General features: G+C 45.1%; 1 protein-coding gene across 2 annotated transcripts in view; it reads right to left on the bottom strand.

The window, feature by feature from the left end:
• The window catches only part of LOC147462650 (uncharacterized), a 33,966-nt gene extending 20,282 nt beyond the window's left edge, over positions 1-13,684 (bottom strand). Inside the window, exon 1 of one of the 2 annotated variants that reach the window (XM_086484786.1) lies at positions 13,422-13,684. In XM_086484786.1, the coding sequence (XP_086340912.1) occupies positions 13,422-13,540 (119 nt within the window). In that variant the 5' untranslated portion in view covers positions 13,541-13,684. The remainder of the gene's footprint in view (positions 1-13,421) is intronic. The other variant, XM_086484778.1, reaches the window with a different exon arrangement.
• Positions 13,685-18,394: the final 4,710 nt, after the last annotated feature.

The following is an 18,394-nucleotide window of genomic DNA, read 5'->3' as shown; positions in this document are numbered from 1 at the left end:
TTTCTGCCCGCAACATTTATGCTTCTCTTCTGCAAGAGTCTTGGCTGGCTGATCATTGTGATGCGCTTTGGTCTTTGCATAAATCTGATCAGACGCGGAGAAAGGCTCTTAGTGCAATTTGGAAGTGTCTTAAGGAGCGTCTGTTTCTTTGGCGCTGTTTGCGGGAAGCTCTCCCTATTGTAGAACTCTCCTTGCAGCGCATCGGAATCAGAGTAACAGGGAACGGGCGGAACGGGCCCCTCCCATTCCCAGAACGCGTTCCCTAGGGGGTCGGGCAGTCGGAACGGGAACGCAGCCAAATCGGAACGGCAACCGGAACGGTCACTGGAACGGCAGCGAGAGCTGGCGGAACGGGCGGAACGTCCGGTTCAAAAAACCTGTCCGTTGGACAGAATTCAAAAAAAGTTTCGGTTGAGTTTTTTTTTAAGTCTTGCATGGTTCTGGGGGGAGATCTTTCCTATATAAGCCAAGGCCCTCAAGCCTCAAGGCAATTAAGCATAAGCCCCTCAACTTTCCTTTCTCAAGAGTCAAGGGCCAAGGCATTGGGCAAGGCACTCTCTTTCTCCCAAGGCACTCTCTCTCCCTCCCTTGGGCCTCAAGGCTTTAAGCCTCAAGGCTCAAGCTTGACGCTTGCAAGTTGCCACTCCACTTCTCCCTCAAACTCCATCTCTCCATCTCTCTCAACTCTCAAGTCTCGAGTCATGATTCACTCATTCATCACCTCTCTCCCTCTCCCTTGGGCCTCAAGGCTTTAAGCCTCAAGGCTCAAGCTTGAGATTCAAGACTCCACCTCTCCATCACTCTCCACCGCGCCATCATCCTCTCTCTCTCTCTCTCTCTCTCTCTCTCTCTCTCTCTCTCTCTCTCTCTCTCTCTCTCTCACACACACAAGATTCCTTCTTCTCTCGAGTCTCATCACTTATGGCGCAAGCTTCCGCATCAAGTGAACGTGATCCCTTGGGTGCCAAGAAGAAGAAGGACGAAGCATCATGGTGGGATGAAGTGCATTCCCGAGTGTTGGGAAAGTCAGGTGGTGCACGCGCATGGAAGTACAAACTATGCAGCTTCGAACGGCAATCCGGAACAACCAAAGTCCGTGATCACCTCCTTAAGCTAGAGGGACAACAAGTAGCAATATGCCGGTTGAAGGAATTTGAAGCCAAGGATGCCGCCATCAAAGCCAACAAAGAAGAGAAAGAAGCAGTAAGGCCTAAGCGTCCCGCAATCGACCCCAACAACTTGGTTTTTCCCTCTTCTACACCTTTATCGGTTGGTGGTGATAGCAATGCGGCAACGACAAAGACGGCGGTGACATCATTTCGATCGGCATTTTCAATGCATAATACTACTCCGGTCTCCACCCGAAATCTCACCAACGCACCCTACATACCACTCGGGATCCAAAAAGGAAGGAGGATGTGGATGCGAGTGTTGCCCGCTTTTTCTATCACGATCACATCCCCTTCATAAAGGCTCGGTAAGACTTACTATCATTTTCAATTTTTCATACAATCAATCATCTCGATTCTCATTCTCAATTAAATAGTAAATACTAATAACTCTTGTCTGCAATGTCTAGGTCGGAGTACTTCAAGACCATGTGCACGAGGATTGGAGAGTATAGGGCACGCTACGTGCCACGCTCTTCCGAGGCCCTCCGTACTACTCTACTCGATAGAGAGAAGGCTGTTGTGGAGATGGCAACCCTCAACATGAAGAGGCAATGGATGAAGTATGGCGTGTGTCACCAGCGTGTGACTACTATCTATCCTTTTTGTTGATTTCTTTCTTATTATCTATTTACTTTCACTTTTTGGAAACACCCCTCGAGAAATCTAACTGCCCTGCATTGCATAGCTAGTGTGGAACTGTCCAGAGGGAGTCCAGGCCTGAGGGCAAGAGAGCACTAAGGTCGGACAAGGACTATGGTTAGCCAAAGTGGGGTCATTGACTAGCCAAAGTGGAATCCTTTGCTACAGAGGCTATACTTCAGTTCTGGGTGTGGCCACAGTGTACAATGAGGGTCGGATGACCTAGAAAGATACAATGGCAGCATCTCCTAAAATTTAGCGAACTGCTATTTTGGGACCTGAAAATGTGTTTGCGTGATTACCTCCGGAATGACAAGGGGAACATTTTCTTACTCCGCCGTGAAGTCAACTGGGCAACCGGTTGGGAGATTTTTAGGCAGCAACCCCGAAACGGGAAAATGCTTGTAAATGTGTGCCAAGTGGCACCTTCTGGTGCACTTTCATCATGCAACAAGAAGTGGCGCTGAATTTTAAGCTCGGAGAGGCTCATTTTCAGTTTTGTCACAGGTTAAGAGCTATGGAGTGCTTGCTTTCCCTCCTATTACAGTGCGGTGCCACGAGTGATGCCCTGCACGCTACGCACTGCTCTCTCTCTCCCCTTTGGCAGTATGTTATGCCCCACTAGTGGGCTCTTCATTTGACCAATGTACAGTTGTGTGGGTTCATGCGCGATTGCCGAGGCAAGAGCCTCTTGCACAGGTACTGGATTAGCTAGCGGCTAATCCCCCCGCAGGTACAGGTGAATTCGGAGAGGTTTCACGCCAGAAATCTCGTCCGATTCAAAGGGCAAGTAGCCCTACAGGTGTGGGAGCTCGAGGACTTGCTAAGGATGCGACCGGCACGCGAAACGGAACCCGAAACAGTAAATTACAGCCTGCTGTGTATTTTTGCAGGTTTAGGGTTTTGGCCCTAAACGGACCCTAATACCCCCAAGAGGTTCGGGGACGCAAGGGGACCGCTGTACAGGCGATCTGGCGCATTTTCGGGGCTGAAAACAGAGAATTCAGAGTGCTGCAGATTCTCGCCAGGTTTTGCAAATTGCCCGTATGCGTCGGGAAAGTCACTCAATGCGTGGGAATACTGACTGTGAAGTGTCCTAGTACAGTTATGCTGCCGAAATCAGGCCGGAACAGTGGAAATTCAGCCGAGTTTGTGCGGGGCAACTTGTAGGGATCCACAGCGTTTATTCCCTCTTTTGAACAATAAAGAAATACCGAAAGGGGCGCCTAAGTTAGGGGCCAATCTGGTGTCGGTCTACTCATACAGGTGCAATCTAGCAGCCTGTATCCCTCTCCCCTTTGTTGTGTCTTGAAAGTACAGGTAAAATAGACGACTAATAATGGGTGAAAGCTAAATCAAGGTTTAAAGTAAAGTCTACCCCCCTTTTTGGATTGAACAGGCCGGTTTCATGGTTCCATCTACGGGATTAAATCACTTTTTCCCATAGAAGTGAGCCTTGGTCAGTTTGGGCTTGAAGACACAGGGGATCATAGACCAGACTCAGGGAATTGCAATTATGGCTGATAGACCAGATGATGTGACTGAAGAGGTTTCCTCTTCACAGGGTCAACAGACACATGAAGTGGGTGAGTCCTCAAGACCACCACAGACGGATGATGATATATTCAGGACCCAGTTGGCTACTGCTGTGGCTATGTTCACACAAGTAATGCAGAACCCGAGGTTTTTAGCCTTTCTGCAACCTCCTGTTCCGTCTCAGCAAGTTGGGTCACTGGATCATATTCAAAAGCCTGTTAAGGCTCAAGCACAGGTGATTCATACTACACAGTCAATGGAAACACCTGTACACTTGACGGAGAACATGCAGTCTCCACAACCTATGCCTAAGGTGCAAGAACAGGTGGCTGAGATGCCAGTCTTTCAAGCTGTACCAGTTCAGCCAGCCACCTTTCAGCAGCCTATAGCTGGTTCTAATGGGCAAGGAAGCAACCTACAGGCTATGCAACAGGTCTTCCCACCACCTTCAGTACACCCTGGCTATTTTGGAGGTGGATCGGTATTCCAGAGCATGGCTGGACATGCACCTGGAAATCAGTTTTACACGCCAGGAACAGTGTTCGGGGAGTACTCAAACGATGATGCCTAACCCCATGTGTGGTGTCACGGGCATGCTACCAGGGTTTCAAAGCACTCAGGGCCAATTTGGGATGCCACAGGCAAATTTTGGTAGGGCTGGAATTACAAATCAGCAGCCAAATATGGCATTTCCACGTCAAGTTAATAGCGGCCAAGGAGCACAGATGAACCCTAACAGTGTTCCCATGTTTCAGTCACTTCCATATGACAATTTAACGCCGCTGGAGAGGCCAACTCCGTACAAAGAAGGTGGCAAAGGTGACTTTCACGACCTTTACAGGGTTTGATGACAGGAAGAAGGCTCTCTCATTCTTCCAACAGTTTGACAAGGCCTATGCAGGGGGAAACTTTACAGAGGCTTCTAAGGTCCGCAAGGCAGCCACTTTCTTGACAGGGAATGCGGGACAATGGTGGACAACTTTATTGCTTCAAGGGCAAGCTCCGTCCACATGGATTTACTTCAAGCAGATTTTTGCAGCAGCATGGTTATCTGATGACTTTGAAGCAGATGTCATGGCAGAATGGCACCAGCTTAATGCTGCTACTTGCAAGAATCTGGATGACTACAATCGGAAGTTTTGGAAAGCTCTACTTCCAGTAACTTCCTATAGGCTTGTGCCATTGACAGAACAGATTGAAAAATACTGTTGTGGCCTACCCAAAGGATTGAGAAAATACTGCACGAAGACCAAAGTCACTACTTTGACGCAGCTCGTCGAGGTAGCAAACACTGGCAATGGTTTGCTCAAGGGAGAAGATTGTGAATTCAATACTGTCCTCAAGGAAGGATCAGCCAAGAAAAATTCAGCGAAGAAGTATGTTTCCAAGGAGGTTCCTAAAGTGACTCAGGAGCCAGCCAACGCAGGGAAAGGCAAAGCTTCGGCTGAATCAGAAAAGGGACCAGCGAAGAAATGGAAAAGGCGTTTTCCTCGCAAGTTAGAAGAGCAAAAGAAGGTCCTAAGGACAGAGAACAAATGCTTTATTTGTGAGCAGCCCGGCCACATTGCTTACAATTGTCCTACAAAGAAAAGGCCAGCTGATTCTGAAGACAAGGAGGACAGGAAAGGAAAGAAGCCCATGGCTGGTCTAGTGCCAGATATGGTGGGCGACAAGCTAAATTCAGATGCAAGTGAGCTTTGCAGAGCATGGGAAAAGGTCAGGGATCAAACAGTGCTTATCTTCTTTGATCCAGGTGCCAAAGCCAACTTCATTTCCCCAGAATTGGCTTCAAAGTTGGGAATCAGACCTGAAGAGATGGGGTATACAGCAGAGGCAGGTTTGGCATGTCCTGGCCATACAGAGGATGTGACACCCATCATTGGAAAGTTGCGCCTACATATTCAGTCCTATGTAGATGCTGAAGAATTTTACATCATGCCACTGGACGGATGTGATGTGTTGTTAGATATTCCTTGGTTGTTTCGTGTACAGGGAATCATGGATGCCTACAACAAAAAGATCACTGTACAGAGCAGGGGAAAGACTCACATTCTGGATGTAAAGCTTAAAGGGGAGTCTATTCCCACTGTATCAGCTTCTGCTATTACTTCTGTAATGAAAAAGCATCTTTCTACGTACTTGGTTTTTGCACGTGAAGTGTCAGATTGTGATGAATCAAATTTATCTGTGCTAGATAAAGAAAGGTCAATGTTTTTACAACAGTATAGTGACTGCTTTTCCGATTCATTACCGTCTCAATTACCGCCAGAGAGACCCGAGGACCATGCATTAGATTTGGTGCCAGGCAGTAGCCCACCAAATAAGCCTCCATACAGGGTTAGTGCGGCTCAGCAGAAAGAGATAATGGGCCAAGTACAGGAGCTGTTAGAAAAGGGGCTGATTCAGCCCAACTCATCTCTATTCTGTTCTCCAGTGTTGTTGGTGCAGAAAAAGGATGGCTCATGGCGTATGTGCATAGACTACCGTGCACTCAACAAGAATACCATCAAGAATAGGTTCCCTAGACCTAGAATTGATGATATTATGGACAAATTAGAAGGGGCAGCTATGTTTAGCAGGATAGATCTAACGAGTGGGTACCATCAGATCCGCATTAGATCAGAGGATGTGCACAAGACTGCTTTTAGAACGACGTTTGGCCTTTACGAATTTTTAGTGATGCCCTTTGGTCTCACAAATGCTCCTGCTACGTTCAATACAATGATGGACAGAATTTTCCGTCCACACCAGCAGTTTGTTGGTACATTCTTTGATGACATGATAGTCTACTCAAAGAATGAAGAGGAGCATAGGCATCACTTGGCCATTGTGTTCGAAGAGCTACGCAGTCATAGGTTGCTCATCAATGCAAAGAAAAGTGAGTTTTTTTTGGAAGAGATCCACTTTCTGGGACACATTGTCTCAAAGGATGGTGTCAGAATGGATCCTGCAAAAGTTGAAGCGATCAAGTCATGGCCAGATTTGAAGACGGTGCATGATGTCCGAAGTTTCTTGGGACTATGCTCCTATTACAGAAGGTTTATCCGAAATTTCGCTGAGATTGCTTCACCTTTACATGCTCTTCAAAAGAAGGCAGTCACCTTTAGATGGACACAGAAAGAGATTTCGGCTTTTAATCTCTTAAAGGAAAAGATGACTTCAGATCCAGTCATTGTGTTGCCAGATCTTAGGAAGTCATTTGTGGTCCAGTGTGACGCCTGTGGTAGTAGCATTGGTGCAGTGCTAATGCAAGATGGCAGGGTAGTAGCATATGAGAGCAGAATTTTGCAAGGGCCAGAGATGACCGTGCAGGTCTATGAGAAAGAGTTACTGGTTGTGATTCATGCGCTCTTAAGTTGGAAACACTACCTGCTAGGTGCAGATTTCGTTGTCCAAACGGACCATCCGACCTTGCGATACTTCTTGACACAGACAATGTTATCTGAGAAGCATATGCGATGGGCAAATATCTTGTCCATGTTTCATTTTCAGATTGTGCATGTGGAAGGCAAGAAGAATGTTGTGGCTCATGCCTTGTCAAGGAAGCCACAAATTTCAGCTGTGTCAATTCCTTATCATCATGAACTTGATGATATGAGAGAACAGTATGCAAATGATGAAGATTTTGCAAGGGTCTTCGAGCAGCTAATGGATGGACAACGTTATGAACACTATCTTCTTAAAGACGGGTTCATGATGATGCATGGCAGATTGTGTGTCACAAAGCTATTGCGACGCAAAGTTATGGAAGAGAGTCATGTCCCACCGTATGCAGGGCATCGTGGTATTGATGCTACAGTTAAAGCAGTTGAGACATTCTTCTATTGGCCTACATTGAGAAGAGATGTGGATGCCTTTGTGCGAGAATGCCTAATTTGCCAGAAGGTCAAGTTTGACAGACAAAAGACACCAGGGTTATTGCAACCACTACCTATTCCAGATAAACCATGGGAAAGTATTGCTATAGATTTTATCTTTGATCTTCCGAGAACGCAGACAGGAAATGATGGTATTTGGACCATCATATGCAGATTCAGCAAACAGGCTCATTTTATCCGTGTCAGGAAGAAGATAAAGCCAGATCAAATGGCACGCTTGTTTATGAGCAATATTTTCAAGTATCATGGCATGCCACAGTCGATTGTTAGCGACCGTGATCCACGCATGACAAGTTTATTCTGGAGAGGCTTGTTTGAGAATATGGGCACAACGCTCAAATTCTCTTCGTCATTTCATCCTCAAACAGATGGGCAGTCAGAAGAGGCAAATTCTACTGTCCTAGATTTGCTGAAGTGTTATGTGTCAGAGCATAAAGGAAAGTGGGAGCAGTATTTGCCATTGGTGGAGTATGCATACAATAATACAGTGCATTCATCAACTGGCAAGGCACCTTTTGAGATAGTTGAAGGTGGCAAGAAAGTTCCTCCCATACTGCATACAAAGGACAAGATATTTGAAGCAGATAAGTATGTTCAGGACATGGATGAAATGTACCAGATGGTCAAAGTGGCCTTAGAGAAGACTCAGGCAAAGCAAAAGAAAGCAGTTGATCGTCACCGTCGTGAAGTGGTATATTCACTTGGTGATTGGGTGCTTTTGCGCTTTGAAAAGGCAAGGTTAAAGAAGATGAAGGGCAAGGAAAGACTGTTTCCAAAGCTCAGCATGCGTTACTATGGGCCTTTTCAAGTGTGCGACATAATCAGTGATGTTGCATATAGGCTGAAATTGCCTGACAGTTGGAAGATTCACAATGCGTTTCATGTGAGTCTTCTCAGACCCTATATGGGTGATGTGCCAGAAGATATGCCAGCTGAAGATCAGCCGGAAGTCGAGGAACTTGACGAGATCTTGGTCCCTGAACAGATTTTGGCACACAAGGAAAGGAAAGTGAAAGGCAAGGTTGCTAGGCGTTACTTGGTAAAGTTCAGAAACTATCCACCAATGGATGCTAAGTGGATGGAAGAAGGTGAACTTGCAGAGTCACCAACTGTGTTATCACTTTACCTTGAAGCCTTCGATTTGCAACCTACCTTGACCCCTTTAGTTTCAGAGCTACATGGATTGTCAGTGTGACAATGGCTTTTGAAACAAATGATGTACATGGTATTTAAAGTGAGCTCAAATGAAATACCTGATACATGAATGTTAGAGCTGTACAGATTGTCAGTTTGGCAATTGCTCTTATGGAATGTCCAAAAGTTTGGTTAGTGCTATAGAAGTGAGTATTTCTTGTCAGTTTGTCAAGGATACAGTAATTGCTTCTATTAAAGAGTACATGTGTAACTGCATTCTTAAACTGTCGGTTTGGGTATGCTCGAAAGTGTTACGGGATCCAACGTGTACTATAAGACAGTGGCAAAATGTGCAGCTACCATTTTGTCATTGGAAAGTTAGTGACTCAAAGCAATGGCAGAGTGCGAAGCTACCACTATGTCATTGGGACAGGGTTCACACGCAGGCCATACATGTGTCGACGAGGTGTTGAATACACCAGGGTTGACAATGAGCATGTATGTGTCGTACATGTGTCGACAGGTGTTGAATACATCAGTGTTGACTAGGAACATGTACGACATAGATGCAAACGAGGACGTTTGAGATTTCAAGAGGGGGGTATGTCGCCAACGTGTGACTACTATCTATCCTTTTTGTTGATTTCTTTCTTATTATCTATTTACTTTCACTTTTTGGAAACACCCCTCGGGAAATCTAACTGCCCTGCATTGCTAGCTAGTGTGGAACTGTCCAGAGGGAGTCCAGGCCTGAGGGCAAGAGAGCACTAAGGTTGGACAAGGACTATGGTTAGCCAAAGTGGGGTCATTGACTAGCCAAAGTGGAATCCTTTGCTACAGAGGCTATACTTCAGTTCTGGGTGTGGCCACAGTGTACAAAGAGGGTCGGATGACCTAGAAAGATACAATGGCAGCATCTCCTAAAATTTAGCGAACTGCTATTTTGGGACCTGAAAATGTGTTTGCGTCATTACCTCCGGAATGACAAGGGGAACATTTTCTTACTTTGCCGTGAAGTCAACTGGGCAACCGGTTGGGAGATTTTTAGGCGGCAACCCCGAAACGGGAAAATGCTTGTAAATGTGCCAAGTGGCACCTTCTGGTGCACTTTCCTCACGCAACAAGAAGTGGCGCTGAATTTTAAGCTGGGAGAGGCTCATTTTCAGTTTTGTCACAGGTTAAGAGCTATGGAGTGCTTGCTTTCCCTCCTATGTACAGTGCGGTGCCACGAGTGATGCCCTGCACGCTACGCACTGCTCTCTCTCTCCCCTTTGGCAGTATGTTATGCCCCACTAGTGGGCTCTTCATTTGACCAATGTACAGTTGTGTGGGTTCATGCGCGATTGCCGAGGCAAGAGCCTCTTGCACAGGTACTGGATTAGCTAGCGGCTAATCCCCCCGCAGGTACAGGTGAATTCGGAGAGGTTTCACGCCAGAAATCTCGTCCGATTCAAAGGGCAAGTAGCCCTACAGGTGTGGGAGCTCGAGGACTTGCTAAGGATGCGACTGGCACGCGAAACGGAGCCCGAAACAGTAAATTACAGCCTGCTGTGTATTTTTGCAGGTTTAGGGTTTTGGCCCTAAACGGACCCTAATACCCCCAAGAGGTTCGGGGACGCAAGGGGACCGCTGTACAGGCGATCTGGCGCATTTTCGGGGCTGAAAACAGAGAATTCAGCGTGCTGCAGATTCTCGCCAGGTTTTGCAAATTGCCCATATGCGTCGGGAAAGTCACTCAATGCGTGGGAATACTGACTGTGAAGTGTCCTAGTACAGTTATGCTGCCGAAATCAGGCCGGAACAGTGGAAATTCAGCCGAGTTTGTGCGGGGCAGCTTGTAGGGATCCACAGCGTTTATTCCCTCTTTTGAACAATAAAGAAATACCGAAAGGGGCGCCTAAGTTAGGGGCCAATCTGGTGTCGGTCTACTCATACAGGTGCAATCTAGCAGCCTATATCCCTCTCCCCTTTGTTGTGTCTTGAAAGTACAGGTAAAATAGACGACTCATAATGGGTGAAAGCTAAATCAAGGTTTGAAGTAAAGTCTACCGCCCTTTTTGGATTGAACAGGCCGGTTTCAACGTGACCCTCATTGCGGATGGATGGAGCGACACTAGGAGGAGGTCCATCCATGGCATTGTTACCTATTTCAAAGGGGATATGTATTTTGCCCACTCCCATGACACCACGGAGACAGGAAAATCAGCAGATGTCCTTGCGTGTGAGTGGGCCTCCGCCGTAGAGACCATTGGGTCGGACCTTGTGATAGGTCTAGTCACCGATGGGGAGGCATCAAACAGGGCAGCCGCAGCTATTTTGGAAGGCACTTATCCTCACATCACGGTGTCTTTTTGCATGGCACATTGCCTTAACAACCTCTTGAACAATTTCGGTAAACTACCTTGGATAGAGCCTCTCATTGCATCCACGTCCAAGGTGGTTGCTTTCATCAACAACCACAACATACTTCGAGCCGAGTTCTTGAAGCGGTCGGGGAGCAAAGTGCTTCTAAAGTATTGTGAGACCCGCTTCGCCTATAACTATCTAATGGTGAGCCGCTTTGTAGAGTGTCAAAGTGCAGTGCGGCAGCTCTTCATCAATACAGAGTTTGCTCACACTACCCATGCAAGTACAGTCGCAGGGATCATTTGTACAGGGAAGGTGGAGGATCCTGAGTTCTGGGAGTCCCTAAAGAGTATTGACAAAATGGTGAAACCAGTGATCCACTTGCTTAGAGTGATGGATGGTATGCAACCATGCATTGGCAAGGTCTATGAAGCAATGGATCGCATGGTCAAGGCCCTTGAAGAGTATGAGCAGGACCCAGATAGGCTCGAAGAAATCAAAGAGCTTTGCAGTAGTCGGTGGAATGCCTATAGTTCACCTCTTCATGGTGCAGCCTTTGTGTTGGACCCAGAGTTCCAGGGTGCACGGCAGGAGCATGATTCGAGGTAAACACACATTGGAACACCATCTTGAAGAAGCTTCACCCTGAACGTGACATACAACGCAAGATAAAGGATTAGCTTGCATTTTACAGGGATATGCGAGGATCATTTAGGACAGCCAATGCCCAAATTGATCGCACCAAGATTTCCTCCGTCTTGTGGTGGCAAGAAAATGGTTCAGATGGTTCCGATCTTCAGCAACTTGCCGTCCGCATTCTCAGCCAAGCAGTTAGCTCCTCTTGCTTGGAGCAATTGTGGAGTGTATATAGCCACATTGCATCTAGAAAGAGGAACCGACTTGGAGTGGAGAAAGCAAATGACCTTGTTTTTGTCAGTGCAAACTTAAGAATGCTTTGCAAGTCAGCATCCAAAGTGGCAGATCCCTTTCTACAATAGGAGATGGAGGCAGAGGCAGAGTTGCTTGGAGAGATAGGAGGATCTACGCATGAGGATGAGCCTGTGCAGGAGGATTGGGATGATATTCACGACGTCCACGACTCTACTACAAATTGGGAGGGGGAATGCTCTTCTGCCCCTACCTAGAGGTGAACTTCAGGCATGAGCTCGTTGCTCATTGGTTTTTGATATTTGTTTCCTTTGTGGCCGCCGGCTTTGCCCCCTTTTTGTATTGCACTACCATATGAGTGATTGAATCTTGACATGTCACCTATTGACTCTTACAGTTGTTATTTAGCACTCTTAGCCTCTACATGTCTTTTTGTAGCGCCTTGGTTGGCCTTGTAAGCCATCTTTATAATCTATCATCTATCATCTTTTTCCTCCAAGCTTTTGTGTAGAGTATGGACTCTAGATTCTATTCTTCAACTCTGAGTTAATGTTCTTTCTATGAAGAATCAAGATGCTTTTGTGAAGGATGATCCCAATTCATGTATTGTGTATTGCGCAATCGCGTGTAAGCCTTGGCCCTTAAGACTGAAGAATCATTGCAGAGCATGCCTAAATAGGATTCTACTTGGACTAATGGGTGTGTATGGCTCTCTACTAACATATAGGTTAAATTCAACCTAATTTAAGCATATTTTAAACTTACCGTTCCGCCCCCCGTTCCCGTTCCGCCTTTTTTGGGGGGGGCTCTTCCGAAAACGTTTCGGAGGCCCCTATTCCCGTTCCGGGTAACTTTGATCGCAATTCTTCTCGTTGTGTCAGATGTTCACAGCCGGCGAAGAGACTATCAGACATCTGCTTTGAGATTGTCGCTTCACCAAGTCTTTCCTTAACCGCGTATCAGCCTGTATGCGCCTCCATTTTCCCTCGGCAGTTTTCTACAAATGACTCTGTGTTTTTGGCATTCTCCCAACTCCCCTTCACCAATTTTTTGTGATCTTCTTCACATGGGTCTGATTTTGGTCACTATGGTGTTTCCGGCGCCAATGGAATTTTCGCATGTTCCATTAGTATGGGGTGGATCCTTTTCCTTCATTTAAGATTTCGCTTAGGCCACTTTACATTTTTCCTCTGATGTTGGGAACATATCCCTGGATATCTTACAGCTCTTCCATGTTTGCTTTTAGAGCTTTCACATCACGGAACAGTTCTGGGTTCCTCCCTTTGTATCTGATCTTTCTGGTGGGTTTTCCTCGTCTTGAGGTTTCCCACTTGTAAATTAATCAAAACAAATTTACAAAAAAAAGTGTGTGTGTGTGTGTGTGTGTGTGTGTGTGTGTGTGTGGTGTATTTGGAGACTGTTTTCACTTCTTTCTGATGTCTTTTAGAGAGTCGTTACACTTCTCCTTTACCATTCGGAACATCTCTCAAGACACAATGAGAAGCTCTGAGAAAACAGCAAGCAAACCATTCCACGAAACAAACCTTACCAGACAAAGTAAGGATTTTGCGTACTTCAAGATAGCAGCATACCATGATCGGAAGACCAACAGCACATTGAGAAACTTCTAAAAGGTATATATTACAGGTGGCAATAAAAAGAGTATGTCATCACGGTGCCCCTTGTGGTGATGCGAGAATGAAGTCGCAAAATCAGGACAGAACTTTCAAAACAGAGATAATTAACTGAGAATAGCGCAAAATCAGGACAGAACTTTCAAAACAAAGATAATTAACTGAGAATGGATTATGTCACCATTGTCACATACCCTTTATGGTCTTGGCAAAAGCCTGCAGTCTGGCTGTTGATCCATGAAGAAACACCGTCAAGCTGGTAGTAAGAGGTAGCCCTTGATGGATGGCTTACTTGGGCTGAAGGGGAATCCATACTAACACATATTCGAACGCTCTCACAACACAAATATCTGTGTGTGTGTGTGTGTGTGGGGTAGATAGATAAATCAAATTGATTTACTATTTTATTTTATTTTTTTTAAAGGTGTGAGAGACACCACACACTTTTTTTGTTTTAGTAAATCAATTTAATTTATCTATCTTAAAGTGTATGGTCTCTCTCTCTCTCTCTCTCTCTCTCTCTCTCTCTCTCTATCTCTATTTTTTTTTCTCTCTCTCTCTCCACCATACGGGTACCGCCAGCCGTCAATTTTCGTGCTTTCAAATTGGAAATTTGGCACAACGATGGGGACTCGTCAACCACTGTTATGTTGACCTGGTCAGAGGATTAAGCCGCTTGATTTCAATTTTCACCCAAAATCGAACTGCATGGGTGGCTGCTTTTAATTCATCAGTGTGTGCTTTTTTGTGTTGCGTCGCCATTAATTGCATCAACAACAACAGGTAGCAGAGTGCAGGAGACATTACCAAAAGCCTCAAAGGCGTTGAGCTTATTAACTCCTCCGCTCCTCCCGGGCAGTGTTAGAAAAAGACCGGGAGTGTATTTTAACCGGCTGACATTATAAAATCTCGGTTAGATTTTGAGCTTGCCTTTAAGAAAACCGGCAAATATACACAAGTTTTAGTGTAATTACCGTCAAAAGCTTCAAATTTTGACCTAAAAACCGGGAGAATTACAAGTTTCCCCTTATTTTGTTCGGTTAGGAAAAATGTAATTTTCTAGCCCTGCTCCTCTGTCAACAGTTCGTTGGTGAGCAACAAACTTGATGCGTGCAAGCAGTTGATCTCTATCTATAGTTATATGCAATGTGTAGTAATTGTGTCAACATCTTTCTCTCTTACAAGCTGTCACCATTAGAGCTATCCTTGTGTGCACCTGACCTTGCGTGCAAGCCGCACCTAGCCCTGTATAGTGTACGAAGACTTCAGTAGCAGGTCACGCTCCCTCCTTCACGCCACTTTCACTAAGGTGAGCTTGGGCCATTGACTACATAAATTGAACCACGAACACAGTAGTCAACACGAGGACATAATCGATATGAGAGAAGGTCCGAGAGACAATGGCGGAGAGGATATATATAGAAGAAGGGATCATTGCCACAACGATGAAGTGATCGAAGGAGTGCTAGAGATCATGTTGATTGCAAGGATAGATACAACGGATATATTGGCAATGATGATGATGATGAATGCAGAGACAAGAGCAGGAGGGATCGAGATGATAAAAACCCTAGCTCTTTAAAAGGGCACCAACCACAAGAACTTGAGTTAGCATTTCAAGTGTCAAGGATCATGGCTACTTGTGCACCTTGCACACTTTCGTGAATGAAAAGAAGGGATTGTACATGTGTGACAAATTGCGACACGTATGATTGCTAATACAAAATATGTTATGAAGAGAGATCAAGAGGTATGGGTTAAGATTGTTTCCATGACAGGGAATGAAATTAGCCTTTCCATGCGGGATATGGACCAAATGACAGAGTAAGATCTTCTACATATGAAAAGAAGTTGACCTCGGGTAAGGAATCTAATCTCTCTAGTATGAATCAAACTTCAACAAGTGGCAAAGGGCTTTCTAAAATTATCACCAGAGATGAAGATATGCATGGCTCTTGTAGGCATCCTTTAAAGACAATGAATTCACCTAAGTAACTAATAGCATCGGGTGTCTTGGGTGTGACAAAACGATGTTGATAGATCTTGGCTCGAGTCTATTAAAACAAGGGAGCTTGAATTGAGGGCAAACTGGTCTTATCAAGAGTACAAATAACATATCCCATTGATATATTACCTATAAAAATCGTAAGACCTCCAGACGATTTATTTCACAGAGCTTCTTTAAAACAATTTGCTTTGGCCAAAGAGAGAAGAAAGAGCAGTAGAGTATATGAGTTGTCCTTGGGAAGGATAGATACAATGGATATACTAGCAATGATGATGTTGATAACAGAGGGAAACTCAAAGACCCACAAAAGAAGCCTGACCATGAGGCTAAGTTGAAAGATGCGAGAAAACACAAAAGCAGTGGTGGTGGTAGAGATGGTAGTAAATGAGAACACCATAGTCAACATGATGGCAAAATTTATAGAAGGGATGCTGATGTAGATTGTTGTAGACATAATCTACACGATGATGGATATTGTGGTAGACATGATTGAAAAAAGAGAAGGTATAAAAGATTGTAGCTGATAGGAATTAGGCTATGGTGGGTGGTAGCGGTGAGCAGCCATGGCTTTGGAGATGGCGTGCATCAAAGAAACGGGAGAGAGAGAGAGAGAGCAGGTCGACACGATACACACAAAAAAACGCTATTGTATTTTGATGAAAGCCTTTACATATATAGCTTTAGGCAGCCATGCAAAAACCATGCAAACTCCAATTGTGCATATCTCTTGTGGAGAAATTGTGTTCCCATGGGATAGACAAACGGGCTTGAAACTCGGCAATCCCCCCAAGCACGATGCAAACTCCAGTGGTTCATATCTCTTGTGGAGAAATTGTGTTCCCACGGGATAGACAAACGGGCTTGGAACTCAACAATCCCCCCCCTCATGCCCGAACTAGACAGACCACTCTCATGATACCTCGAGTTTTTGGTATCCTCGTCAACCGTGAGTTTTAGGTTCTCTCACAACCAAGGATTTCTGGTGTATCCATAACCTGGTGCTATGATAGTAGAACCCCCCCTTGAACAGAGAGCGTGGAGGTCGGAAACTTAACTACCAAAAATGGAGTTTTTGGTTCACTTCCAAACCTTGGGTTTCAGGTGTACCCAGTAACCTCATGAGAAGCGGAACATAAAATGGGACTTGAGAACAAAACCTAATAAATTGGGAGGTCCTACCACTCATATGTGGTAGTGTCTAGAGCCCGTACAATTTTGATATGATGGCAACTGACAAGCATGACAATAGATAATGTAAAAGGAGGTTTTGATTGGAAAGTATTTGACAAACAAAACTATGACACTTAACGGGTAAAATAATTTGTGAAAACTTGTACTGTAATCTCGAAGTAGTTCTTCATGTATCGGTCTTTGACTTCCTGAAGGAGATCTTCTTCTAAGATGTGTAGCATTTGTTGATGTATTTGAGCATGTCGTAGACCTAGCTTGAAGCAAAACCATTGAATAATCACCACAGTCTTTCTTTCTCGAGAAGCTTCGATTTTTGGAGTCGTTCTCATGCTTTTCTTTAGCATCACCATCCAAGGTCAGGGTGCTAACCAAAAAAATTGAGAATTTGTAGCCGTGGATAATCACACTATGTGTGAACTCTAGCTTCCATAGGAAAGTTTTAATCAAAACTTTGGTTTGTCAAATAACATTCTGCAGCACTCGGCCGGCTCTTCTGAAGCACCGCGCGCAAGGCGGATGGCACCGTGACCAGGGGTTTAGGCAATAACGATCTCCTAGCGAATCTGAGACTGCACGTGATTCTTCAAAAACCTCACTGGCTATGAGCAGCTCTAAAGCATGCGCTCCACGAGATCCAATGACAAAAATCCGGTTCTTTTCAAATGTATCAACAAACTTCCAAAGATCTTCTTTCTCACCACTTGGAGACAACATTTACAAAAGCAAAAGTGTGCAAGCGAAAAAGCTAATTCCTTGTACTGCCATCGACACCGTGGATATGTTAAATGCTAGCAAAAACGTGTAAGGCCACCAAACAGATTGCATGCAAAACTGGCAATTTTTTATTGTCCGATAGGAGGTTGCAAAGCCTGCAGGAATCGCACCCATACTAAAGACGATCTTCCATACAAAATCTGCCTGCGAACGATGTCGAAGCAATGGGATCTGTGTTGAAGGGATCAAGTGCAAGAAATGTATTTTTGAAAGCTGCAGAGATAATCATTGCAACAGCTGCACCACCCAATATCCTGAATCCCTGCATTGCAAACACGGTAGTGATGAAGCGTCTCTTGTGTGCTTGTTGGCATGCTCAGATATGATCGTAGCTGACAGGAAATAGTCACCCCCTATGCCAAAGCCAAGCCAAAATAGAAAGAAGCAAAGGGCCGTCATTATAGATCCCTGGCTTGTTTGTGAGGAGATCATAGCAGTAAAACCATTGTGTCTTCACCTTGTCGATGGCCCATTAGGAAAAATGTGGACTCTCCTTGGGCCATATAGGATTAAGATTAATTAGGCTCCATCCAATAGGAAGAGAGCAATGTATATAAGTTTAGAACCTAAGAAAGTAGAGGGAATAATAGGGTTGTCCACTCATTTATTGCTTTGTATCCTAGAGGGAGGTGGATGGATAAAAGGGGAAGGGGGAAAGGGGGGGGGGGGGAGTGGTGGGTCCACAGATACGTTTTTGCAAAAACCCTAAAATTTCAAAATTTTGAAAAAAAACTTACATTCAAAATATTCCATCCAAAACTCCCCCCAAACCTACCCTATGATCAAAAAGTCATTTTCTCACTCTAGAACCTCTTTCCCAAGACTCCCTTCCTCCATAGCCCCTTTCCATAACACAAAGCTCCCACTCTCTCTCTAAACTCTTACACCCTCCTCCTTCCTCAAGCTCTCCATTGCAACTTTAAGCTCCCACTCTCTCTCTAAACTCTGTCTCCCTCCTCCTTCCTCAAGCTCTCCATTGCAACTTTAAGCTCCCACTCTCTCTCTAAACTCTGTCTCCTTCCTCCTTCCCCAAGCTCTCCATTGCAATTTCAAGCTCCCACTTAAGCATCCATGGCCAACAATGGTCAAAATAGATTCCCCAAACCCATCATTCAAAGTATGGTTCTCCACAACTCGAAGAATGAGGAGCAGCAATGGGAACTTCAGGTTTTTCAAGAAGGTGCTTGGGTTTAC

The sequence above is a fragment of the Adiantum capillus-veneris genome, chromosome 2, assembly GCF_014529385.1.
Source record: "Adiantum capillus-veneris isolate H3 chromosome 2, ASM1452938v2, whole genome shotgun sequence".
Classification (NCBI taxonomy): domain Eukaryota; kingdom Viridiplantae; phylum Streptophyta; class Polypodiopsida; order Polypodiales; family Pteridaceae; genus Adiantum; species Adiantum capillus-veneris.
This window is presented reverse-complemented; position numbering and strand designations above follow the sequence as displayed.